Source organism: Pteronotus mesoamericanus, unplaced genomic scaffold (genome assembly GCF_021234165.1).
Source record: "Pteronotus mesoamericanus isolate MK-2021 breed Mesoamerican mustached bat unplaced genomic scaffold, CSHL_Meso_final contig_32, whole genome shotgun sequence".
Lineage (NCBI taxonomy): Eukaryota > Metazoa > Chordata > Mammalia > Chiroptera > Mormoopidae > Pteronotus > Pteronotus mesoamericanus.
In genome coordinates, this window is record NW_026555134.1 from 8158832 (window position 1) to 8186375 (window position 27544).

Here is a 27544-nt window from a genome sequence, read left to right on the forward strand (position 1 = left end):
TGTAAGAGTAGGAATGGGAAAAATATCTCTTCTCATATGCCATTTCCAAATCTAGTGATAGTGGCTACTTGGAACACCCTGTCTAGAAAGATTCTGAGGCCAAGTCTGAGTTCAGCGGGTAAAAAATACCAAGGTAATAACAATAATTCTGTGTTAAAAGAGCATACAATTTAAATTAGTCTTTTATTACCTGTTGATCAAAGCAGCTGAAATAGAAAACAAAACTTTAAAATGCTGGTAATAATATTAGTAGCTAACATTTATTGAGTATATTCTGTGCCAAGATGTGCTATGCATTTTATGTGCCATATCCTAGCCAGTCTTCCTTATGCTGTTGGCCCTGGAAAACTGCATGGTCTAGAGCAGATACAGATGGCTTAATAATTTGGCTAATTTGTAAAACGAAACTATCCCAACCTGTTATGGCCAGATTTCACAGGTAAAGAATGTGAAGACTCCCAACTTGTGTCTCACTTGATGAGCTGCAAGGAAGGAAGAAGAGCTATTTCTCCATTTGTTTGTCTCTCTGGGAATTCTGATCATGATTTGCTTCACCTAGAAACTCCAGACCATGTAAGTAGAAAATGGGGTTTATAAATAAAAGGTCTTTAAGGGAAAAAAAAAAGATTTATACTTTCAGGCAGCTTACAAAGGACTTCAAATTTCTCAAAGTGAAAAAGAAATCTAGGTATATCAACAGAAATATAGAGGAAATGGTGCTCTTAGGGCCAGTAAGATTTGTTCTCAGTATGCACCCTGCTCCACTATATAATACTTCCAGGACCATCACTTTTTTTCCATCTTTGAAGACTCTAGGGGGCATTGAAACAGTTGGCAGTGAAAAGAGCACCGAAAACTGTCTCCAAGCTTCCCAGTGTTGCTATAGATGCTGCAAACCACTTATATACTCTGGATCACTAATGTCCAAAATGGAACATGAAGAACTTGACACACTTGGAATATGCTGAGTAATTCATTTGACCATTGGAATAAACCCCTTTCAGCAGTTTAATTTGTACCTTAATACAAATTTTGAGAAAGAAAATAAGTTTTGTTATATTTGATACACAAAATTATATTGAATATAAAATATAATTGAAAAATAAAATAAAAAATAAAGGAAGAGATGTCCAAGGCAAAATCAATAAAAAACAAAGCAAAACAAATCAAATTAGAGACCTCTGCTCCAGGTCTTGTCTGAGGCTCTATATGGATGGCTCTGTAGAGTTTTACCCCATCTAAATAGTCTTAGTTCTAATAAACTGCCTTTGAAGAATGTGGATTTCTAGCATAGAAATAATAAAGTTGTCTATTTAGCTTGTAAGACCAATGATTTCATGGAGGTCTTTTTCCTGTATTTTATTTGTATGACCACAAATAATTATTTACATAAGGGATTTTGGAATATTTTTCTTTTACATTGAAAAAAGATATATTAATTGTTAAGTATAATTCCCCCTTTCTTTTATCATACAATTAATCCAGCTTATGGACATAATGTACCATTCACTTTTGTTTCCTTTTGATGTACAAGTTTTTCCATGACTTTTGAAGAGACGTTGATACAGTTATAATAGGATATAATGTCTGTGCTTACTGTCATACAGTTCTTATGAATTAGCAAGACCTTTAAAGTGCAGGATATAAAGTGACTCAGACTCATAATTGTTATTGATGATGTGCCAGAGAGAAGGGGACATGTCTATTTCCTCTATTTTGAAACATCTTGCACTCTTGCACATTTCCAGAGTATTGCTTGATGGTGATATGCTCCTTGCCTTATCAAACTCACTTTACACAAATTTACTTTACTAGTGTAAATTATAATCCCTTAAAACATATTTTGCTTTTATTGTTTGTTACATTTTAGTATAACACTAATCTGCATACATACATATTGTTAAATGGCATACGGATAAGCTAGAAGGCATAAAACTAGTAAGAGCACTTATGTGCTCCCCCTCTGTTTCATTCACTTGTCTCTCCTCTTCCCCCCAGGATAGCAACTGATTTTCTCCTTTACAAATGTCAGATTCCAAAATCACATTTTGTTTTTGCTGCTTTTGAATTTTATAAAAAGTGAAGGAATGCTGTGGTCTTTTGGAAGTTGTTTTTTTTTTATGCCCAACACTGTGCCCATGGGATCCATTCATGTTGTGACATGAAACGACATGAAACTCTACTTTCATACTATGAAGTAGTAAAAATAAAACAACCTGTTGATCTATTCTCCTGTTAATTAGTGTTCATGTTTGTTTCTAGTCTATATTATTCATAGGGCTGCTATGAATGCCTGATACATATGTGCAACAGTTTCCTTTGAGTATAAATTATCTAGATTTTCAGAGTTAAAATGATTTTCTTTATCATAATGGAATAAGAATATTATAAGAACTGTTAACAATGGTAACTTTCCAAGCTACTGCAAAGTCATTTTAGAATATCGTTGCACCAATTTACACTCTCACTAGCAATGTACTAGAATTCCTATTGGCCCTGCCTAGTAAAGCTTTCAAAGAAAGAGCAGACATGGAAAACTATTAGTGGACTTTCTTTCTTCTCTTATTTTCCTTCTTTTCTTCCTTCTTTTCTCCCCTTCCTTTTTATTCTGGTAACTGGACTATGCAAATTGTTAGAGTTGTTCAGAAAAGTACCAACTCCCTGATACTTTGTTTATACAGGCATTTCCTGTACCAATGAGGACAATGGTAGAATTTTAAATCAGCTTTCCTTTCCTAGTGAATCTTGCTCTATTCTAAGCCGGATGGTTGAAGTTGCCATCAGCGTGCTATGAGGCAATAATGTTCTCAGGTGGCGCCACGCCATTCCCCAGGCTGGCTCAGGATGGCACTACCCAGTGCGCCTGAAGGACAGTCTCTACCCTCCCTGAAAGAGTGTGTTTGAAAAACGTTGGTTAAAGGAAGTAACTGAAAAGCACAATCTAAGAAATTATAAACTTTCTTTATGCATAGCAAAAAATTAAGAAAAATTGTATTTCCTCAGGTCATCCTGCGCACAGTTGGTATCAGTTACACTCAGGCTCCTTTGCTTTGGTCACAGAAATATGATAGCCAAGGAAGAAGAATGCCACTTAATGCTTATGCACTTGATTTCTATAAACACGGTTCCCTGATAGGATTAGTCCAGGACAACAGGTATGTTTTATTTGCTTCCATATGTATTACGACCTCTATCTTCATATCTACATCTACATCCATGTCTATGCCTTTCATCTCTATCTCTATATCCGTATTCATCTCCATCTCTATGTTGATCTCTCTCTCTCTCAAATTCATTTTGCCTAGTGAATTTTAGGCAAAAGCCTTTGTACAATTTTAAGTATAGGTTAATCATGCTAAGCATACTGGAATTTTATTTTTACAGACTAAAGGCAAGAGAAAAAAAACAATTCCTTTGTTATTTTTATTTGTGATTTACCAGAAAAAATCTTGGGACGTAAGCTGACTCACTTGACATAAAGATTTACTCTAAAGGTGTATTTACTCACAGCTATATTATTATTTATTAAGTATCCTATTTATTCATTATTAGATATTTTAAAACTAAGTAACAATAACAAATAATGCCATGCTCTTCATTATCTGAGAGAACTATATAGGACGTATATAATTCATACATTTTAGGACTGAAAAAATGACAATTATTTTAGCTCCTCGGCAGGGAAGCCATTTTTAAAAAGTCAGCAGGAATAAGTCCTCTTGGATTTACTGGCCCAGGCCCTGAGCACAGAGATGGGCGGGGGGAGAGCATTCCGTCACTCCAGTCAGGAACTCAGTGTGCATTTCACATAAAGTTGGAACAGTCCTTATCGAATTAAAGTATTTATAACTTCTGACACTTGAGAAATATCGATCCTTTAAAAAATATAATTCATTATTGTGAATAAAGTGTTGTGATATCAGTAAATAATTTATTGGGTCTTTTTGATTCTCTAGCTCTCATTCACTGTCTCGGGCTTTGCTTTCCTACTTGGGTTTTCTCCTGAGATGGTTACCCTCTGGTGTGTATTGATTATCTTTGGCTGTGATACTTGTCATTCAAATTCACAATCATCATTTGCACAGATGAAATCATTGTTTGGGAGTCTGTGGCAGAAATGATTCTGGTAAATGCATCTTGACAGACAAAAGTAATCTATTATCATTGACAAATCTAGCATTTCAATTATGAAATAAGAAGTTCTTTAATGTCTTTACACAATTAATTTTCCAAATATTGTTTTGTTTAGGATGAATGAAGGAGATGCTTACCAGTTGTTGAAAGATTTTTTACTCACCATTAAATCTATCAGGTGCGTTATATATTGTAAACACTAATTTTGAGCTTTCTAGTAATTTAGTGGTAATTTGAAAAATGCTGAGCTCATACTTAAAGGTGTCACTAAGCTTCCAATCTGCATGCACTTTTATACTTTATGAATGTTCCTTTTTCTGACACTTACTTTAAAAAATGTATACCTACATATAATTTGCCATGAATCCCTCCATTATGGGGTTTTTGCTAAAAAGGTCATTTTTTTTTCTTTTATCTGAGATTAATCCGACCTGTTTGGACTTTTTTACATGGAGGAGGGAACTTTTAGGGTGGTGGAGCAGAGGGAGGTGCTGTAGGCTGAGTCTCCTTACGTGTTCATAGTTGTCCAAATTACAGTCTCCAGAGAGTTCCAAGGAACTTCAGAGACTTTGGAGCTATCTCAAAAGCTGAGTCTAGGGAAGTCACTCGCCCATTCCCTTTTATAAAAGTATTGAAGTATTATTGATTTGAGGTGTAGTCTAAACATTTGAGATAGAGAGAATTATTAAATCAGTTCCTACTTTAAACAAATCACACAGCGTTTTGTGAGGAAACTGAATTGCAGATATTACAAAGGTAGTAAGTGCTGGGATGATGGATAAAAAGGTGGTCTACTCTTCCTCGAATTCAGAAAAGGATTCTCAAATGGAGAAATATTTTGACTAAGTCTTAAAGGATGGGACAGAGGGAATAGTGTTTTCAAAGGACAGGAGTGAGAAAGGACCTGATGTGTGAGGCATAGGCTGCAAGCCTTGTGTTGGTGTGTAGAATAGGGATGAGGAGATGCTGAGTTCCGTAAAGCAGCTTTAAAGGCAATTTGGATGTATATTGGAAAGGTTCTTCATTATCATATTATGAAGTTTGAGCTTATTATTTTGAGCAGTGTGTAGACAGTGCATAAGAATGCGTGTAATATGGGTCTGTGGTTTAGGTATGATTTATATATATGGTGGAGACTCAAAGGCTGTAACAGTCATGCAAGTGGGAATGAGTGAGGTTCTGAATTAAGGAAAGAGAAGTAATGTTGAAGAAGAGAAGTACTTATGAGATAGTGGAATCTAAAAATGACCCACAAAATAAATGAACAAACAAAACAAAACAAAAATATACTCAGAAACAGAGATCAAATTGCTAGTTGCCAAAGGAGAGCGAGACGGGGAATGGGTGAAAGGGGTGAAAGGGGTGCAAGGGGTGAAAGGGAGCATTGTCAATAATATTGTGATAAGTTTCCATGGTGAGAGCTGATCACGAGACTTAGTGTGGTCATCACATTGTAAGAAATATAAGTGTTAAATCACCATATTGTACACCTGTAACTAATCTAATATTATATTGCAACTTAAGTAAAATGAAAATAAAAATTAAAGAATTCAAAGAAATTGTCATTAAATTTCATGCAGCTGGTGAAGATGCCAAAGTTTCTATTTTAGATACATAGGAAACATATGTGTGCAGATGAGAGTGGGGGACTGACAACCAAAAATAGTGTGTTGTATTATCTGTAGAATATCATTCAGGAGGAAATGTTCACTAGTCATAATTGTGTCTGTGACTAGGAGTAAATATGAAGTTGTAAATACAGATCTGGTCGTTCATTTTGGTAGGTCAATGAAGACACTAGGAATAAAACTGGAAGTGTAGTGGAACTAAGGTAGATACAATTTTAAAAGGGTGATAAAAATCAGATCTTGGTTGTTTTCAATCCTTGATCAGCCCAGCTGCAGTGTGCATTCTTGAATTTCCTCTCTCCTTCCTCAACATCTGTACTTTAGTTTCTTATTGCTGCTGTAACAAATTATTGTACCACAAACTTAGTGGTTTAAACCTACACAAACTTATTCGTATAATTTTGGAGGTCAGAAGTTCAGAATGGGTCTCACTGAGCCAAAATCAAGGTGTTGGCAGGCTTGCATTCCTTCCTGGAGGCTTTAGGACAATCTCTTTTGTTATTTATTCCAGTTTCTAGAGGCTGCTGGCATTACTTTGATTGTGGCCCCTTTCTATGTCAAAGGCAGCATTGGTGGGTAGAATCTCACATTGCATCACTCTGACATTAATTTTCTCCTACTTCCCCCTTCTACTAATGAGGACCTTTGAGATATAAGGATCGTGGGCCTACCTAGATAATCCAGGGTAATGTCCCCATCTCAAGGTCAGCTGATTTTCTGCAACCTTAATTGTCCTTTGCCATGTAACCTAACATATTCCCAAATTCCTGAGCATATCTTTGGAGGGCCATTATTCTCTTTACCGCATTGTGTTTTCTTTACTTTCGCACACATTTAGGTAAAAGAAGAAATATTTTGCTCTTCATAGAGGTAGTTACCTATGGATTTCAGTATATACTGGACACAGTAGCAGTACCACCTCCTCCCCCCCCCACTGCCCCCAACACACAAAATGGCTTCATAGGAGACTTGGGTGGAAAAGAAGGAAACTTTTGGTGGCTACTATTGAAAGGAGGAGGGATCAGGTTTTATGGAGTCTTGTGGCTCTAAAATCCTCTTTGTGGCTCTAAAATCCTCTTAGTAATGAACATGGACTACAGTAATAGCCTGTGAGTTGTCTTGTTATCTTTGTTTTTTTGTACACAGTTTTTTTGAATAAACACTTGTCATTATTCTTTATTGTTTGTTAACATTTCATGGTCTAGGGAGATTTACTTAGTTCTGCCTTCCTGGGGAAAGCCTTTCTTATAATACTGATGACTCCTCTCATACAGGTGCTTCATACATATTTATTTTTATTTACAGTGTTTCTTTGCGTGAACTATGTGAATGTGAAGAAGACAATGTGGTCCTAGCATTTGAACAACTGAGTGAAACCTTTTCTGAAAAACTTGAGAAAGTCTAAAAACAAAGTCTATCCAAACCACTTAAAATATTTCCATGGGCATTTTTCAAGTCATGTATTTTATGATTTTCATCCTTTTTGTTAGAAATACGTATATGATGAAGTAGAAAGACCAAGCACGTTAGAGTCAGTTGTGATCAAAACTTCCATGGTCTCTCATGAGTACCATTGTATAAATTATTTAGTATTTCTGAGTTTTCATTTCTTTATATAGTTGAGTAATAATGCTTAGGTCTCAGCTAGTTTCAGATTGATTGAGAAAATGCAAGGACTTTGTATGTGACTGAAAAGCAATTTTTACTCTGTGGGACTTAACCAAATATTACATTCTGAACATTTTTCTCCTCAATGTCATATTTGTAAAGTATTTATTAAGGCTAAAATAAATGATAACAGTATTCCGAGGTTAAAATATATTCTAATTGACCTAAATGTGATTACATGTCTTAGATATATGGCCATTAAAATAGTATCTTCCAGTAATCGTAAACTACTAATTTAAAATTATAAATGAGAATTTTGGTTATAAAATTCTCCGATGTTTTAAAATTAAATGTAGCTGATGATTTCACTTGATTTTAATTATATATAATTAGCTTGGAAACTACAAAGAAAGTAGATTTAAAATATATACCATTTGTCTTGTTATGTTAAATCTATGCCTCTGTCAATCCATTTGCATGCACATATGAATTTTATATAATAGCTTATGCATATATTTTACCCTTTAACAACATGGGCTTGAACTGTGTGGGTCCAATTACATGTAGATTTTTTCAATAAATATATTGCAATTTTTTTTGAGATTTGCAACAATTTGAAAAAACTTACAGATGAACCATAAAGCCTATATTATCGAAAAAATTAAGTATGTCACGAATGCATAAAATATATGTAGATACTAGTCTATCTTATTGTTTACTAGCATAACATATAACAGAACCAGTCAAAGAAATTATGAAAAAGACTGTGGACATGGACAAAAAAAAAAAAAAAGAGGTGGTGGTGGTGGTGAAGGGTTTAAAGATATGGCTCTTAGAGAAATTCAAGCACTAAAGACACCGCACCAGAGGAATGAACAGAAGACGACTTGTTGGAGGTGAGTGCTTCTGAACCAGTGCCAGGAATTGAGGAAGAAGATGCAGAAGAAGCCATGCCTGAAAACAAATTGACATTAGGCAATCAGGGAGAAGGGTTCTGATTATTCAAGACCGCTTTGACTTCTTTTACAACATGGGCCCTTCAATGATAAGGACACTGTAACTAAAGCAAATGTGGAAGAAGGATTGGTACCATATAGAAACATTTTTAGAGAAATGGAAAAGCACAAAAGTCAGACAGAAATTGAGATGTATTTCTATAAAGTCACACTGAGAGTGTCTGCCTCTCATGCCACTCCTTCCACTTCTCTTTGCGGCTGCCACAAGGAGAGAGCAAGACTAACCTCTCCTCCTCTTGGTCCTCCTCAGCCTACGCATCGCGAAGAAAGCAAGGATTAAGACCCTGATGATGATCCACTTCCACTTGATGAATAGTGAATAATTATCATGCTATACAGTTAATAAACTTACCCGTTGTGTATGTGTGTATCTTCATGTGACAATAATAACTGTGTGGCAAGAACTATATGAGACGTTTTTGTGTCGTCGTCATCATCATCACCATCGCTTCGGTATTCAACATGCAGAGCACCCTCTGCAAGGCTTGTGTGGAATTAGATAGGCTATCCTTACATAAGCGTAATGTGAGTGATATTTAATATAAAATTAACACTGTGTTAGTTTTCTTACTGTTTTATTACTTGGCTTCCAAAGAATTACAGTATGGGTAGCATATCTCTGTTGTAATTGGAGAAACTGTGTATCAGCTTATCATCATAGGTAAGTGGTTTTAAAAAAGTAACAATGTTTCCAATACTGTAATATGAATATGACTAATACTGTGTGCCATAAAATTTTATAATGATTCATATATTAGTGTATAGGCTAGATGACCATGAAACAATCCTATTAATTGCACTAGGCTACCTAAAGCAATTATATTGCTGTTTTTTTTGTCCTCAGTGCATGAATTGTTATACCTATAAGTAAATGAGAATTTCTTTTTCATATTATATTTTCATATTTGAAGTCTAGTATTAGTACAAATAACGTCTATGTGTTTAGCATATAAGACAATATTGATTTAGGTACCAACAGGCCATTCATCTTGTAAACAATATGAAACTATAGTATCAATAAATTAGTACTGTAAATGTATTTTCCCTTTTGATTTTCTTAATATTTTTTCTCCAGCTTACTTTATTGTAAGAATACAGTATGTAATATATACAGTGTAGAAATTATATATTAATTGACTTTATGTTATCAGTAAGGCTTCCAATCAATATTAGACTAATAGTAGTTAAGTTTTGGGGGAATCAAAGTTATATGTAAATATATGACTATAGACCCTAACACCTCCACCATGTTGCTCAAGAATCAACTGTTAATTATTTTTCCACCCTAGCCTCAGCCTCAGATCACAGTTCTAGAATCTATTTTTGACTTTAAACTTGAACAAAGCATTTCATCCTCAGAGCAAAAGGTCTATTTTGTCCAATTACCTGGATGTCTTACTTAAAGATGATCTTCTGTGTGCCATTTTTTATATGTACATTTTATTGGTTTAGAAAAACACCCATGGTTCATTTCATCTCGATATAGAAGAGCTCTGTTTTCTGGAACTGAGTCATCATTAATGTGCCATGTCTGGGGTCTCTATTTTCTTAGGCTACATCTTTTTTATTATTTGAAAACATCTACTACAACAATTTCTGAATACCAGAATTCTTAGAAACCAAGTAGTTTCTATTGTCCTTCATCTCTACTAAAAAAAAAGATACAAAATATTAATGTAATATCAGGGTTTTGACTTCCTACTTGTAGTTTTCTAACTCTGATGGTGATGTGAGCTTTTCTTTCCCTGTATAAATTAGCCAATCTGGCATTTTAATTTTCAGGAAGAATATAAAATTATATACCTGAATTCTTTGATGTGAGTCTAAGGGCAGCTTCCTTTTTGATTTTTAACAGTAGCTTTGAAGAATAACTTAGGACAATTTATGTACAGTGAGTTTACATAGGCACTTTGAAAGCATTTTATGTTCTGTTTGTTGTAGTGATGTGAAACCTTTCTTTTTGAGAAGCATACACAGAAATCCTGGTGAGATTTACTGGAGACATATTATTACCACCATAATTTATTTCCATTTTTTCTAAGAGATGAAAAATATATTGATATTTGGCCTATAAAGGGTATTCTGGAAGAGCCATTTATTTTTAAAAAATGATTTGAGAAAATTGTAAATGCATATGCTATTTTAAGAAATAATATGTCCACACAAAAAATGGTAAATTAATTGATGACAAAGGAGCCAAGAATATACATTGGGAAATGGGCAGCCTCTTCTAAATAGTGTTGGGAAAGCTGGAAAGCCACATGCAAAGGGATGAAACTGGACCACTATCTTACATCATATACAAAAATTAGCTCAACATGGATTAAAGAATTGAATGTAAGACCTGAAATCATAAAGTGCCTAGAAGAAAAAGTAGGTGGTAAGCAGCTTGACATTGAACTTGGCAATGATTTTTTCCAATGTGACACCAAAACAAAGGCAACAAAAGCAAAAATAAACAAATGATAATACATTAAGTTAAAAAAAGCTGCTGCTCAGCAAAGGAAACCATTAAAATGAAGAAGTAACATACCAAATGGGAGAAAATATATGCAAGTCATATATCTGATAAGGGGTTAATATTCCAAACTATATAAAGAACTCATACAACACAGTAGCAAACAAACAAATAAATAATCTGATTAAAAATGTGCAGAGGACCTACATAAACATTGTTTCCAAAGAAAGCATACAGATGGCCAATGGGTACATGAAAAGATGCTCAACATCCTTAATCATCAGGGAAATGCAAATCAAAACCACAATGTATTACCTCACACTTGTTAGAGTGGCTATCATAAAAAATGCAAGAGATGATAAGTGCTGGCAAGGATGTGGAAATTGTTGTTCATGGTTGTCAGGAACGTAAATTGTTGCAGCCACTATGGAAAACAATATGGAGGTCCCTCAAAATTTAAAATAGAAGTATCATATGATCCAGCAATCCCACTTCTGGGTGTTTATCTGAAGGAGACAAAACACTAATTTGGAAAGGTCTATGAACTTCCACGTTCACTGAAGCATGATGTACAGTAACCAAGACAGGAAGCAACCTAGATGTCAATTAATGGAAGAATGGATAAAAAAATATATACATATAATGGAATATTATTTGGCCATAAAAAAGAATTAAATCTGGCTATTTGTGACACCATTGATGGACCTTGAGGGCATTATGGTAAGTGAGGTAAGCCAGAGAAAAACAAAGACCACATAATCTTGCTTATACAGGGAATCTAAAAACCAACCAACCAACCAACCAAGGACTTAATTTATAGATACAGAAAACTTATTGATGGTTGCCCAAGGCAGAAGGTGGGTGGTGAGTGAAACAGGTGAAGGGGGTCAAAAGGTAAAACATTCAGTTATAAAATAAAGGTTATAGAATATAATACACAGCATGGTGACTACAGTTAATAACACTGTACTGAATAAAAGTTACTAAGTAACTCTTAAAAGTTTTCATCACAGGAATAAAACTGTAATTATGTGTGGTGATGGATGTTAACTAGACTTGTGGTGGTGACCATTTCACAACATATGCAAATATTATTAAATCATTATGTTTTACACCTAATACTAATATGTCAATTATATCCCACATGAAAAGATAATTAAAAAATAATGCAGTAAGATCCCATATAGCCTTTACCAGTTCTCCAAATGGTAACATCTTGCATAATTATAGTATAGTACATTATCAGAACCTGGAAATGGATATAAATATAATCTGTTATTCAGATTTCATCAGTTTTACATGCATTTATTTGTGTGTATTTACTTCTATGAAGTTTTATCACATGTAGATTTGTATATTCACCTACATAATCAAGGTCAGAACAGTTCCATTACCTTAATAAACCCTCACATGTTCCTTTTATAACCACCTCCCTCAGTTTCGTGCTTCTTGCTGTCCCCTTCTTATCTGATTCCACACCCCTTCACCCCCAAGCTATCCCTAAGAGCTAGCCACCACTAGCTGTTCTCATTTTTGCAGTTTTTTCATTTCAAGACCTATATAACTAGAATCACATAGTACGTAGCCTTTTGATATTGGCTTTTTTCACTCAGCATAATTCCTTTGAGAGCCATCCAAGTTATTGTATTATCAATAGTATGTTTCTTTGTATTGCTGAGTGGTTTTGCGGGGTACGGGTGTGCAACAATTTGTTTAACCATTTAACCCATTGAGGTAAGTAGATATTTTATTAAAGGAAGGGCATATTAAAAGGCTACTTACAATTTTACCTTTGGCATGTGCTGAGTACTGTATAGAAATCGCTTTTAATTCTACAATAAACATTGGAGATAGAATCAATTATTGTCTGCATTGTGTTGATGTAGAACTTTAGATTCAGAGCAATTAGAAACTTGTTCAAGATGATGCAGCTAGTGAATATAACACGTACTTATTTGAAGAATTTGAACCTAAACAATCTGGCTTAAAAGGCACCCTCTTAACTGCCAGGCTATACTTCCATCTGACAATAACAATAATAATAATCAATCTTTATCGGTAAGTTAAAATTTGCAAGGCACTGTGCTAAATGTCTTACAGATAATGTATCATTTATTTTGTAAAGCATCCCTGTGAGACAAGTATATACGAGTATAATACAATACTTTTTGGGAACACAGAAAAGGTTAGCAATTATATCTGTTAAGAATTATTGAGAAAAGACATCATATAGACAATTGGACTTTTATTAAACACTTCATGGAGATACACTGGAGGCAGCAAAACATGTGAGTAAAATGTCCAAATTTCCCCCAAGTCCAAACTTCTCTTCTGGAATGAAACATTAACAGTTGTGTGGTGACTGGAATAAAAAATAATACTGGAGACCAGGCCGGTTGAGAGGCTCTTAAAATAGTCAAAGTCGGAGGTGATAAAACAAGAACCTTAACAAAAGCAGTGGAGCTAGGCACAGAAAGAAGGAATGAAAAAGAATAGTGTTCAGGAGATAGAACTGAGGAGATCTAAGAGTGGGTTAAATACAGGTCTGGTCGAAGAAGAGGTACGTTTCTCATTTGAATGGAGGAATGGATTTGGATGCCATTAAACTATGTAAGACATACCAGGGCAAATATCTGGGGAGCAGCATATAATGATTTTAATTTGGGACATATTTATGTTGAGCTACCTCTTTGACATTTCTGGATAAATTAAAGATAAAAATCAGGAACACAAGAGTCACCAGTGAATATTTAATATTTGGAGGTACAGAGACATTTTATACACTTAAAATTCCATGAGATTTTCTCAATGATAAAATCCAAACTCCTTGGGATGCTATTCAAGATCTCTACAATCTGGCATCAGCCTGTCCTTCAAGCTGTATCGCCCGCTTTTTTGTTAATATACCTTTAATAATCTGGCCAAACCAAACCAGTCCGCAGAGTGCCCGCCAAAGTGAAGTTTACATTCTCCTCTTCGGACACCTATTATTTGGCTCTGAATCGCCGCCCCCACCCCGCCCCTGTTGTTCTATCTAAATCGTAGCCGTGCTTTAATATCCACCTCAAATATCACCTCTGCCTGGCTTTCCTCTCAGATGATTTCACTGAAAGCGAAAACAACAGCCACTCTTCCAATGTTCTCCAACTCCAAATCGTCACCAATGAACTGAAACCTTCCTCAGTGTAAAGAGATGAATTCAAATTTATATCGTCTCAAAGTATTTTCTGTAGACCAAGCAAGCAAAGCCCTTAAACTGTGATATTGTCTAAATGCTAGAAACCTAACTGAAAAGAGGGTCAGCACATTAGAAATAACGGGCAGATAACCTATCCAAAGAGGTCTTCACACGGGATGGTGGTTGGAGTTAGAGCCTTTAGTTCTGTTGAGGGAGGAGCGTCTCTGCAGGCCTCTCCTACTGTCATTGAGTCAAGTCCCCTTTTCTGATTGTATTCTCATGATCAGCTTTAACAACAAATATTTTTCCATTATAAAGAAAAACTTATATTTTATTGAGTGTCTCAAGTGCTATATGCTTTACAAAACTTTATAACAGAAGAATGACAGTGATAGTAACGAATCCAATAATAAATCAGTGGCTGAACGAAGTCCTTGGACTAGGTGGCCGCTGGGGCGTGTCCCAGACTGCAGTGAAGTAGTCCAGGGAGGTGTGTGTCTATTTTGCACTTTGCCTTCAGTGTTTACTTTTCCAGGGGATCTGGCCTAAGGACTCTCTTTTTGTTTTTCCAGCCTCTCCAGGAAATGAAACTGAAAGCAGGATGCGGTAACAGGCACAGAGAAGTTGCTTACGTGGCTCACTTAGAGAAATGACGTAGATCTGACTCAACACTTCAGGGCAGACTTCGGCCCTCTCCTGACTGTGCACTGTGGCTAGCTGGTGGACGGTGAAAAGAAAGCTACAGAGCCCAGGTAAGAGAGGGTTTGGTGCCTTGTGTGTAGATAAACTAGTGAGGAAAAAAAAAATGAGTGCTTATACTGAGGGACCATTCAAGGAAAAAGAATTGCTGCTAAGGGCTAAGTTAAACTGGAAGGCTCATTAGACCTGAGTCAGAGAGCTGATGGTAGTTTTAGTTCCAAGGCAAAATAATGTATTTGCAAATAAATTAACTCCAACATCCATTTGAGACTGATGTCAACATATAGCTGCTTTAGATTGAATTTTATTTGTAAAACATGCTAGGACTTCCTGGTACCAGTGATTATTAAAAATAGATGTGACATAATTTTGCATTAGGCTTATAGCTTATTGTAACAGGCACACATAAAATGGCAAATGCATATATTAATTTAAGTAAATATTTCTGTTTTGAGAAGCCGAGGGTGGGACAGTGATGAACTTGGAAAGACTGATTGAGAAACAATGGTGTTAGTGAGAAATCTACCTTAAATGGTGATTTGTAAATTTGGATTTTGAATACTGTTAACAGAGCTATCTTGAGTATATTTCTAAATTTAATAGTAGGGAATTATATTTCCCTTTAGGATAGATGGTGATATATTTCTTACTGGGTTTCTCTAAACAATTAAGGCTATGTTTCTGCAATATTTCAGTATGATTGGAAATCAAAGGAAAACTTAGTTCTTGTCTCTGAAATTATTAATAATATGTAATTGTGAAGCCCTCTGGAGCAGCCACTTCCCTTTTAATGACCACAGTAGTATTGTTGGTCTCACAATATACAATTGTTCAGAGAGCTCTATGAGGATGAATTGAAAATATTTTCAAGAAACATTTTTATATTTAAAAAATATTGAAATAATGTGTGGTAGAACAGCAGTCCACAGACTGGTTTCCTGAAGGATAGGTGTTGCAGGGCAGGGTGGCCTGAGGCTGAAGGTGAGCTCAGGTTGAGCTTCTCTCCCCCTCTGTGGATGGGGGCAACTGAGGCAGGGTGAAACAGAAGACAAAGTGCAGAGGAACTTGGCTTGCAGCCAGTTCTTAACAGGCCTGCCCTGGGTTGGGGGTCCCGAGGTAGAATGCAAAATTTATATGCATTTTTACTAAAAAAACTGTGAAGGATGAGACATCAGTGAGATTGTAGGCTTGCCAGGGCTGCTGTTAGATGGTTCCCTAGATCCTTTATCCATTTGTCTATAGGCGGGTACCTAGATTGCTTCCATATCTTGGCTATTGAAAACAATGCTCCAGTAAAAATAGGAATGCATATATTATTTCAAATTATGGTTTTCATTTTCTTTGCATAAATACCCAGTAGTGGAATTGCTCGCTTGTACAGCAGTTCTAATTTTTTGAGGAATATTCACACTGTTTTTCATAGTGGCTGCACTAATTTATAATCGTACCAATAGTGCACATGGGGTTCTTTTCTCCATATCCTCACCAGCACTTGTTATTTGCTGTCTTTTTGATAACAGCCATTCTCTCAGGCGTGAGGTGACATGTTATTGCAGTTTTAATTTGCATTTCCCTGATGATTAGTGACATTGAGTATTTTTTCCATGTATCTGTTGGCTAACTGTATGTCTTTGGAGAAATGTATGTTTATGCCTGTGCCCATTTTTAAAATTGGATTGTTTGTTTGATGTTGAGTTGTATGAATTCTATATTTTTTGTATTAACCCCTTACTGGATATATCATTTGCAAATATCTTCTCCCATTCAACAGATTGACTTTTTATTTTGTTATTTATTTTTTTTGGCTATGCAAAATTTTTTTAGTTTGATACAGTTCCATTTGTTTATTTTTACTTTTGTTGCCTTTTCCTGAGAAGACATATCCAAAAATTATTGCTAAGGCCAATATGAAAGAGTTTACTGCCAATATTTTCTTCTAAAAGTCTATGGTTTCAGGTCTTACATTTAAGTCTCTAATCCATTTTGAGTTCATTTTTGTGTATGGTATAAAAAATGTGATCTGGTTTCAAATTTTGTATTTCTCAAGTTTTCCCAACACCATTTATTGATGAAACTGTCTTTTGCCTATTGCATGTTTTCTCCTTCTTTTTAGTAGATTAATTGACCATATATACATGGTTTTATTTCTGGGCTCTCCTTTCTGTTCCATTGGTGTTCGTGTGTGCACATGCACGCTTGCATGCCAGCACCATACTGTTTTCAGTACTATAGCTTTGTAGTATAATTTGAAATTATTGAGCATGACACCTCCAACTTTATTCTTTTTTTCCCAGATTTTCTTTGGCCCCTCAGGGTCTTTTGTGATTCCCTAGATATTTTAAGATTTTTTTTGTTAGAGTTAAGTGAAAAATGCCATTGTTATATTGATAGGTATTGCTTTGGGTAGTACGGACATTTTAAGTACATTCTTTCAATCCATAAGCATGGTATATGCTTCCATTCTTGTCTTCTTCAAATTATTGTATCAATGTCTTATAGTTTTCAGAGTACAGGCCTTTTACCTCCTTGTTCAAATATATTCCTAGGTACTTTATTCTTTTTGATGCAGTTGTAATAGGATTGTTTTCTTTTTTTCCCCCAATAATTCTTTATTTGTGTATAGAAACATAAGAGATTTCTAAGTATTAATTTTATATCCTGCAACTTTACTGAATTCATTTATTAATCCTAATATTTTTGGTAGAATTTTTAGGTTTTTAAAAAATATGTAATATGTTATCTGCAAATAGTGACAATTTTACTTCTTCCTCTCCAAATTGGATATCATTTTTTTCCCCCTCTTGTCTTCATAGCTGTGGCTAGGACTTCTGATACTATGTTCAATAGGAATGGTGATAGTGGGCATCTTTGTCTTGTTTCTGATGTTACAGAAAAAGCTTTCAGCTTTTCTCAGTTGAGTATGATGTTAGCTGTGGGTTTGTATATATGGCCTTTATTATATTGAGGTATATTCCTTTTATACCCACTGTGCTGAGAGTTTTGTTTTCTTTATCATTAATGGATATGGAATTTTGTCAGATGAATGTGTGCTTCTTGAGGCTAGAGGCCTTGAAGATATTGCCTAGAATAGTGTCTGAACTTAGAGTAAATATGATTGAGTAGATAAATTAATAAAATAATTTTATTACTATAGGCACTCAGTAGGATGGCAGGTATTACAGCTAAATTACTCTCATATACCTATTTTTATAAAAATAAAGCATTAACTTTTGTGAATCTGTATATGTAGTTTCTTTTTATATCATTTTATCATTATATCTGTGATTTCTTTTAAAGAGCCCATGACATTAAAATATCTTGCTGAGACTATTTATGTTACTATTGATTGGAGTTTATTTACAGAGAATTATCCTGTCTGCATGTAACTGTATTGTGAATCTAAGTATCTATAGTACCTATGATTGTACCTGTTTGTTTAAGGTATATAGTGACCCTTTATTAGTTTGATTTCTGAGAAACCTCACTTGATTCTTTCCTCCATTAGTGAAAAATGAACATTTTATACTGTCTGTTGGCCAAGACAGTGTCTCACTGTTGGTATCCACCTTGGTATCACCACTTAAATATTTTACTATTAAAAAAAGAACAGATAAAAGAAGAGCACACATGTTGATACAATGAAGGAATGCATATTTTATAAACTCAGTTGAAAAAATGATGAAAGTCATTGGGTACACCAGCAAATTTTAATATTAATTGGATGTCAATTCATTGTAACCTGGTTGCCTGTGTGTTCAACTATGAAATAAAAGAACACAGTCAAAGTAATATTTAAAATGCTGGAGGCCTTGACTGGGTAGCTCAGCTGGTTAGAGTGTCATCCTGATAACACTTAGGTTGCAGTTTCGATCCCGGATTCATTCATTGATTGATTCACATACAGGAATCAACCAATGAACGAATGAAGTGGAATAACAAATCAATGTTTTTCTCTTTTCTTCTCCCCACAAATCATTAAATTAAAAATGAATCTGGAAATTTATCTATGTAGACTGTTCCAAAGCTAAAGTGTACATAGAGATGTTTACTATTTTCTAGTTTTCCTGGATCAAATCTTCCTTTAAACAGGTATGTTATTTTTTTTGCCTTTGTAAATGTGACTTTCACATATATATTTTCAGGAATATGTTTTGCCCTACCATGCCACTCCACCATCCCTTCTGAGTGACTTAATGGTAAATATATTTAAGGAGAAGATTATGAAAATTATCCTTATTAGGAAACCAGGTAATTATGAGGTTTAGAGAACAGATTTTACTTCTGAAAGAAGTAAACTATACTGTAATGTTATTTTAACAAAAGTGACAATTAATAGCTTTGTTTTTATAGATCATGGCTTCTGCACCTCCTATGTTAAATGAAAAATCAAGCCCTAGTAACAGCGAAAGTGAGAGTGAGAGGGAGAGCGATGCTGAAAGTGACAGCTCTGATGACAGTGAGACCGTGGAGAGCTTGTCCTCATTTGATCAATCCGAAGAAGAAGATCATCTAAGCTCAGAAGACATGATAAGAGAAGAGCCAGCTTCTGGGCAGTTGCTGTGTGAGTTTGAAATCGACAAAGAAAAACCTTCAGATGTTGAAGCTACAGATGATAGCAGCTATGATTTAGAAAGATCAGGTGAGACATGCCCCATGGGTGAATTACCCTCCCTCCCTCCGTTCTCCTCCCCGCTTCCTCTGCCTCTTCCTCTCTCTCTCTCTCAATAATATCAATGCCTTCAGACATTTCTCTTTTATATTGAAAAAGATTTTTGTTGCTGTTTTTTAGTTGACCTGGAGTTGTTTGCTTGGCTTGGAATCTGTATTGTAAAAAAAGGGTTTCGAATTTTTTTAATCAGTGTGTAAATTTTATGAATGTCCCTATTTTATTTTTTCTACAGTGGTATAGTTTATGTGTCCATATATTATTTACATTATATATGGATCTGCTACATTTCACCCTAGCATAGAATCTTAGACTTTTCTTCAGTACAACTAAATCAATAAATCCTCAGGGATAGGGATAGAGAATCAACAAGTACAGTAAGATTTTCACATGATTCTGATTATAGTAGTATAAATTTAAAAGCAGGTCCACAGAATCTGCTTGACTCAAAAGTTTGATGAGTACTACAATGTTAAGCTTGAGTCCCTAAATTACGTACAGGGTAGGGCAAAAGTAGATTTACAGTTGTGAATATGTAAAACACAGTTTATTCTTGTATTATTATTTGTTAATTATTGTATTATGTTCATACAAACAAATGTAAACCCACGTTTGTCACTCCCTGTATTAGCACATAAAATACTATTATATTGAATGTAAAAAACATCAATACCATGTTGTTTTAGTGTATATCTCTATATAAAAATTTTATAATAAAATACTCTATCAGGTCAAAGAAAACATATTTCAGGAGATGCAGAAAAACTTTTAATAAAGTTCAGTAGTGACTCATGATTACTTTGTCACCAACTAGGGAGAGAAGATATTTACCTAAACTTAAGAAAAGACCTGCTAAAAATCTACATCAAACGTCAAATAATGATAACACTTTATCTACTTTGCCACTGAAGTGAGGGACAAGAAAGCCTTCATTACTACTATTCAATATTATATTGAAATGTCTAGTTAGTCTAAGGAAAAACCTCAGAAAAGTAAATAAAATATGTTAGGGTAAGGAAGAAAAAGAAACTAATTGTTACTATAATCTATCTTGGATAGTGAAGAAAGTCTTCCTAAAATATCCAAGAGAACCTTTATACAACAGAGAAATAAGAGAAATCTCCCTTGGGAATATAAGATCACATTAAAAAAAATACTGATCCTATCTGTTATCACTATGAAAATGTTCATTAGTATTGAATATAGTACTGATTCTAAGTACCAAAAATTACTAATTTGAAAATTCATTAAAAGAACAAAAACTCCCATCAAATTAGCCACACAAACTAAAATATACCCAGGAATATATCTAACAAAACATATTAAGGAGAAAATAATTTTGAAACGTTATAGAAAGACTTAATTGTACTATATAAATGTAGAAATATACAAGGTTCTTCCTTGTTATTATTCAATATTATAAGTATATCTAATATTCCCAAATTAATCTTTTAATTTAATACATCTTCAATATGAATCTACTCTTTCATCTGGCTTCTACCATAAAAAGTGAGCTAGAATATCTTAAGGATCTTGGGGTAAATTTTTTAAAAATAAAACTGGTGCTGGATTTCTTAAACGAGTTAAAAGAAAATTTCAAATAAAATATTAAAAGTTTGATAAGCTTTACCATAATAAAAAACAAAGAACATCTATTTAATAAAAATTCCAAACAAAGTTAAAAGCACAGACTGGAATGAGACCATAAATCCTTGTATAAATATAAGAATCATTTATCCAGAAAAACCAAAGATTGTATACCAATTAATTGTAGAAAGACAACCCAATAGAAAAGGGGAAAATGTTGTAAATTAGGAAATCACAAAAGGGAAATCTGAATGTTAAAAAAATAGATATGTATTCTACAAGATACTTATCCTTGGTAGTAATGAACAATGAGACACTATTTCCCATTTCTCAGATTAGAAATGTTTTAAAATTTGACAATATCAATATCATGAGTATGAACCGAATACTATCTAGTAAAGTCGCTTACCTTTCTAATCCTTACCTCTTAGAGAATCTCTCTTGCATATGCTCACTGAGATATATTAAAAATAATGTACAATATGCCATAATTTGTAAGATGATGACAAGAAAATAAATAACCTAAATGCCTATCAGTCACAAATGATGAATTTTAGGATAACAAAATGATGGACATTTGGAGACTTCTACATTAATTGTAAGAAACACCGAATAATTATAATTTTAATGAAAATGAATATATACACCCAAACGTAGCCTTACTGTTTGCTTAATAAAGTCCAGAAGTAGCTTTTAGAAGTGAAGAGCTATTATTCATAAATCTGGCCCCGTATGTGGGTATGCCTAGGGACCCCAAATATTTAAATATTCTTTTATAATACCTAACAGCCCTCAATTATGCACAAATTCACATTTTTTTGAGGAAGAAGCAGTTGTGAGGACTCAATTAATTAACACCAGTAATAACAATATGAGAGACTACTAATACTGTAACAAAAATGCCAAAAAGTCTATAGTGTGTTTTACTATTCCTGGTTTGCTTTTCTTCCTGAGACCTCACAGGCTAAATAGATGAATATTTGTTTTCCAAGTCCTAATTTCTTAACAAGGACAGAATATTACAAAGGAATTTGCAGGAGAAATTTATTTCAAAGAATTAAATCAATTTTTCTATCTTCCATACATTGGAGAGTAAAAAAGAAATACAGTATTTATCATTTTATCATTTATCTTTAGTAAGAGAACTTTTGAAGACAGACACTGTATCTATATTATACATCTATATAGTCATGTGAATACATTTCAAAATTGGTAAATTATCAGTTTTCTGGACAATTTTGTCTTTGTGGACTAGTTATTTATGTATATCATTAAAACTCATTTGCAACTGAGAATGTATTATTGTACAGTTTATGAAAAATCTAATTTTAAAACTGTAAGATTGGCTTACCTTGCCCATAATTATTTTTTAGAGAGAGTAATGTATGCATATCTCATTTTAACATATTTGTTTATTTTTTGACATCACTGAATATTTCAGCCATGCTTACATAGTCTTGTACAAAATGTAAGTATACTCAAAGTTAACAACAGAAAGACTTATCAGTTAAAATTAATTTAAAATCAAGTATTAAAATCCTGTTACTTATGTTTAAAGAATCAACTGAATATAAGAAAATTCTGAGGACGCTCTCATTGTTGATTTGGAATACTCTGTCAAAATCTCAGTAAGTACAACACAAATTCTTAAAAGTAATATATTATTAGAAGCAGTTCATTCCCTCTATATGTCATAATTTTTATTTCTTCCTGCTAAGAATCATTTTGGAGAAACTGCCAATGGGCCAAGAGGTTAATTTTTTGAAAACAGGTAAACGTTTTCTCTTCTAGGGAAGGGTTATGCTGTAGAGCTTTCATTTGACAGCAAGGCACAATATACTGAAAACTTTGAAGAGAGGTGTATGTGGAGGAAAGACCTTTCTTTTAATATTGCGCAAGACTAAAGTAGCGATTTAATTGGCATTGTATTACATGTCACAATATTTTCAAGTCTCATAAAATTGTCTCTGGTATGTTTTAACTAATGCCAAAACATTATGTTATAGCACCAAGGACAAATCCACCAAACCAATGCATCATTTTATTCCCTCAACAGTTATTTTGTGTGCCCATTAATATGCTAGATACTAGGGAAACAGTGATGAAGAAAGTAAGATTTTCCATTTAGGTGATTTACTAAGTCTAATCTTATGTCATCATCTCCAGTTTTCTAAGCTCACTTAAAGTAAGATGTACTATACTGCCAATTATATGCAATTACAAAATAAAATCAAAACCCAAAACATTTATTTATTTTTTTGTGGGGGGAGGGAAGGGTCATCGAGGAACATGAAAAAAGGACCCATGGACAAAGCCAAAGGGGGGATAGTGTCAAGGGTAGGAGGTAAGATGGGTGCTGTGGGGGAATTGCTGGGGAGAAAAATGGAGAAAACTGCTTGAAGAGTAATAAAAAAAAAACAAAACATCATTTAAAATATGCATGTTTTAATCATATGTTATGATCTAAGAGTACTTTGGTTCTAATAACTTTATAATATCTATTTCATGAATTCTCACAGCAACTACATGAAATATTATCTGCTTTTAATTTCCACTTTAGTTGAGAAGCTGTAGCACAGAATAGAGAAGCAAGTGATCTAAAGTCCCAGAACTTGTTGGTGATAGATGGAGGATTCAAATCTCAGCAGTCTGGCTGCAGCAAATGTAACTTGATTCTATGTGTTCAACTATGTGAGGATTAAATTCTGAAAAACTACACAGCAGAATTAACATCTTTCTGCAGTGTTTTAATTTTTTTATGCAGCATGTAGTAGCTTCTCACATCCTAGCCACAAAACCAAAGAAATAATCCCCACAACACACACACATACACATTAGAAGAAAGTATGCAGTTCATGTTTTGTACAGCACCAGGGTGGGAAATTATGTAGCTGAATTGAATTTCTGACGTCTGTTAATGCACTTATAACTCTACACAATTGCTTTGGAAAACAATTTGCTATTGCTGTATGATTGTGTATTAGGGAACATCTGTAAGAATGATCATTGCAGCACAGTTTGTAACAGCAGTAAATGACGGAAATAATTCAAATGCTCATGGGAAGGAGAAAGATATAAAATAAATTGTGATGTAGACATGTAATTGATATTATATAGCAGTAAATTTATTTAGGTATAGCTTCCTGTAATCTTATGCTGGAATTTTAATAGTAATTGTAATGAAGTTTGACGAGTAAACTCCATAAAACACAGGTAAGACATTGTCCTTTAATAAAGACCCAAAACTAGGCGTACACATATTATCATCAAACTTTAAAAAATTAAGCAAGATAATGAAGAAAACTTAATTCAAGGCAGTGGTTGCCTCTGAGGGAGAGGTAGGGAAATAAGTTTTGAAAATAGCTTATCGGGTAGATTTAAGTTATAGAAAATCTTTTATTTCTTGGAGTGGGTGAAGAGTTCACAGCTCTTCATTATGTTAATTTAAAATGCAAAATAAGCCCTGGCTGGTGTGGCTTAGTGGATTGAATGCCAGAGTTAGAATAAAAGAGTCACCGGTTCGATTCCCAGTCAGAGCACATGCCTGGGCTGCTGGTCAGGACCCCAGTAGGTGGTGCACAAGAGGCAACCACACACTGATGTTTCTCTCCTCCTCTCTCTCCCTTCCCCTCTCTCTAAAAATAAATAAATAAAATATTTAAAAAATAAAGTAAAATGCAAAATAACATAGTTTCATACATGTAATTGACCAAGGATTATGATTGTTTTAATTTTTCACATTAGAAGTACAAATATAGTATCTAAATTTAAAATAGAGATGCAATTTTTCGCACAACTGAATTCCAGTTTCACTTTAGAATCAGTCATATTTTTAACTAGGGGCTATTTACCATTGCAGAATAATGAGAATGCCCTGGAAAATTGTTACTTAAATATAATAGAAATTCATGGTTAGTTTTTCTTTAAGTTTCTTGATTAAACTAGAAGAATATTTGTGTAACCAATTGAACGGTGGAATTTTATCTCAAGCAGCTATTAATTTAATAATCTTTGCATTATGTGTTTTATATTTTTAATCAGAATGGTGAGCTTACTTAAAGACTTTGTTGAGACTGAATGTTTTTTGATTGATGGAGATTCACTATTCATCACTTGTGTTTTAAATGTGAACTTCAAGAAAGGACAGACTCTTCACTTCTTCTACATTGTAGAACAATTTCTGCATGATTTCATTCAAAAGGAAGCCAGATTTATAATAGTTTTTTTTAAGGTAAGAAACAGATATAATTCTTCTCATTTTTTAGAGTCTAAGAAAAAAGTATTCATTTTTAAATGTGATCAGTTGTTATTTATTCTTTTAGGTATTTTGCTTCTTCAGGTTAAGGTTAAATTCCTACTAATAGAAATAATACCAAGTATAATTGATAGGAAAATAGCTAATGCATATTTATGTGACATTTCTACATGATCCAGAAAAATTATGTTAATAACCTTGAACTTCTTAACTCTTTGTATCATGTTGATACAACAATTTATATACAATGCTAATATTTTGAAAAATAACTAGTTACTCTATTTTTATCTATAAAATTAATATTGGTTTGCTTTTTTTACAGGATGCAGAAAATCTGTATTTTAATTACCCTGAACTTCTGGCCCTTCGTACCATATTGATTCAACATTTAGAGTACAATACTGATGTCACTATTCATACAGAATTTTCCAACTGTCTGACACCAGAATGGGAGATATTTCTTAAAGAATGTTATCCATATTTCCTAATTGTCTCATAAAAGGGAATAACACCTCATCAAACGCAGTTTTTAAACATTTTTAGCATTCATGCTCTTCAGAAGAAAATCAATATTGTACAGCCTTTAGGAATGGAGTCAGATGTCCTTAGAATTTATGGATACTATGCCTCAAGTCGCTATTTACACAGAGAGTTTTTTGAAATGGTAAGGTTAAATTGCCCAGAAAAATTAAGCAATGTAAGTGTGGAAAAATTAACCAGACAACCTATAGCATAAGTCTTTATTAAAAAATTCTGGTTGTGAGAACACTCTGAAGGAATAGTCTAATATGGAGAAAGAGGGCAGAATTTTTTTGTATGGGTTTAGCAAAAGAGGTTACCTTAAGTTCTTGTAAATTAAGCCTTTGTATGGGCAATTTTGAGAGGTAAGGAGGAAAAATATGGGCTCAGGTCATGTACAAGAGACTCTGGGGAGGAATAGTTCAGAGGGGCTAATGACATGTGAATAGCACAGTGGGAAATTCTCAGCCAGTGTCTTGTGCATAAATCACGTTATGTGTGTGTACACATAAACACATATTCACACACACATAAACATTTATTTATATACTCCCATATATTATATATGCATGTTTTTTGTGTATATATTTTACAAATACATATGTGTGTGTATATATACATGTATATGATCTGGGGTGATTTTTATATATATTCTCACTTTTAAAATTAAGATAGCTACCCTCACTGTTGTGGCCCAGTGGGCAGGACGTCATCCCACAAACTGAAAGGTCACCAGTTTGATTCCCAGTCAGAGCATGTACCTGGGTTGCAGGCCAGGTCCCCAGTTGAAGGAGAGCGAGAGACAACTCATCAGTGTTTCTCTCGCACATCAGTGTTTCTCGCGTACATGGATGTTTCTGTCCCTTTTTTTCTCCCTCCTTTCCCTTCTCTCTAAAAATAAATAAACAAAATCCTTTAAAAATTAAGGTAGATGATAGAGAAAATATTTTATCATCATATTTTCCAGTGCTTTTTTGCAATGATTTTTTAAAAAGATTTTATTTATTTATTTTTAGAGAGAAGGGAAGGGAGGGAGAAAGAGAGGGAGCAAAACATCGATGTGCGAGAGATACATGGATTGGTTGCTTCTTGCACACCCCCAACCAGAGACCTGGCCCGCAAGCCTGGCATGGCCTTGACTCAGGACTGAGAAGCAAACTGGCGACTTTTTGGTTTGCAGGCCAGCACTTAATCCACAGAGCCACACTAGACAGGGTTTTTTTGCAACTATTTTGAATAGTTGTATCCATTAAAAAGATAACTGTGAGTAAATACTAAGCTTAAGAATATACCTTGCAATTTTCTTTCTTTTTTGTAAAAAAAAAAAAAAAAAACCAGAACAGGTCAATGTGTGGCAATATAGAACAATTATACTACTACTAAGGCCAGTACTTTTTTAATGGTTAGTTTTTATTAGAATTAACGCACTTTAATGTCTCTTCTTATATTCTAATAACACCAGCAGTGAATAGTACAAACAAAAGGAGGGGAAATCTATTTTAACTTGAATTAATGGATTTTTTGTTTTATCTATAGTAAATAATTATAAACATTATTTTCCACCTTGTATTTAGTTTAATTAGAGGTTTGCAATAGGTGTTTTTATTTGAAGAAGACTTACTTAGTGCTTTGTTTTTTAGCATAAGAAACAGCTGCAACATGCCTTACATGCCTACATACTGGAGTATTACCAAAAGTCACAGGAAAAAGAAATATTTCTGTACGGTCATTTGAGGCTAAACTTGGGAGAAATGCAGAAAGAGGTAACAACACATTTATCTGGAAACTAAAGTTCA

The 27544-nt window shown here is 34.0% G+C and overlaps 2 protein-coding genes across 2 annotated transcripts in view; both read left to right on the plus strand.

Moving 5' to 3' along the window:
* LOC129072570 (probable ATP-dependent RNA helicase DDX60) overlaps positions 1 to 7269 on the plus strand; it is a 93494-nt gene extending 86225 nt beyond the window's left edge. Inside the window, exons 35-38 of the mRNA XM_054576073.1 lie at positions 431 to 573; positions 3004 to 3155; positions 4250 to 4312; positions 7068 to 7269. Of these exons, the coding sequence (XP_054432048.1) occupies positions 431 to 573; positions 3004 to 3155; positions 4250 to 4312; positions 7068 to 7167 (458 nt within the window). The 3' untranslated portion in view covers positions 7168 to 7269. The remainder of the gene's footprint in view (positions 1 to 430; positions 574 to 3003; positions 3156 to 4249; positions 4313 to 7067) is intronic.
* A 7472-nt stretch (positions 7270 to 14741) lies between these two features.
* The window catches only part of LOC129072507 (probable ATP-dependent RNA helicase DDX60), a 72211-nt gene continuing 59408 nt past the window's right edge, over positions 14742 to 27544 (plus strand). The window contains 7 exon segments of the mRNA XM_054575977.1: positions 14742 to 14774; positions 18864 to 18969; positions 19072 to 19360; positions 22533 to 22602; positions 25016 to 25205; positions 25552 to 25893; positions 27389 to 27511. Coding sequence (XP_054431952.1) covers positions 19075 to 19360; positions 22533 to 22602; positions 25016 to 25205; positions 25552 to 25893; positions 27389 to 27511 — 1011 coding nt within the window. The 5' untranslated portion in view covers positions 14742 to 14774; positions 18864 to 18969; positions 19072 to 19074.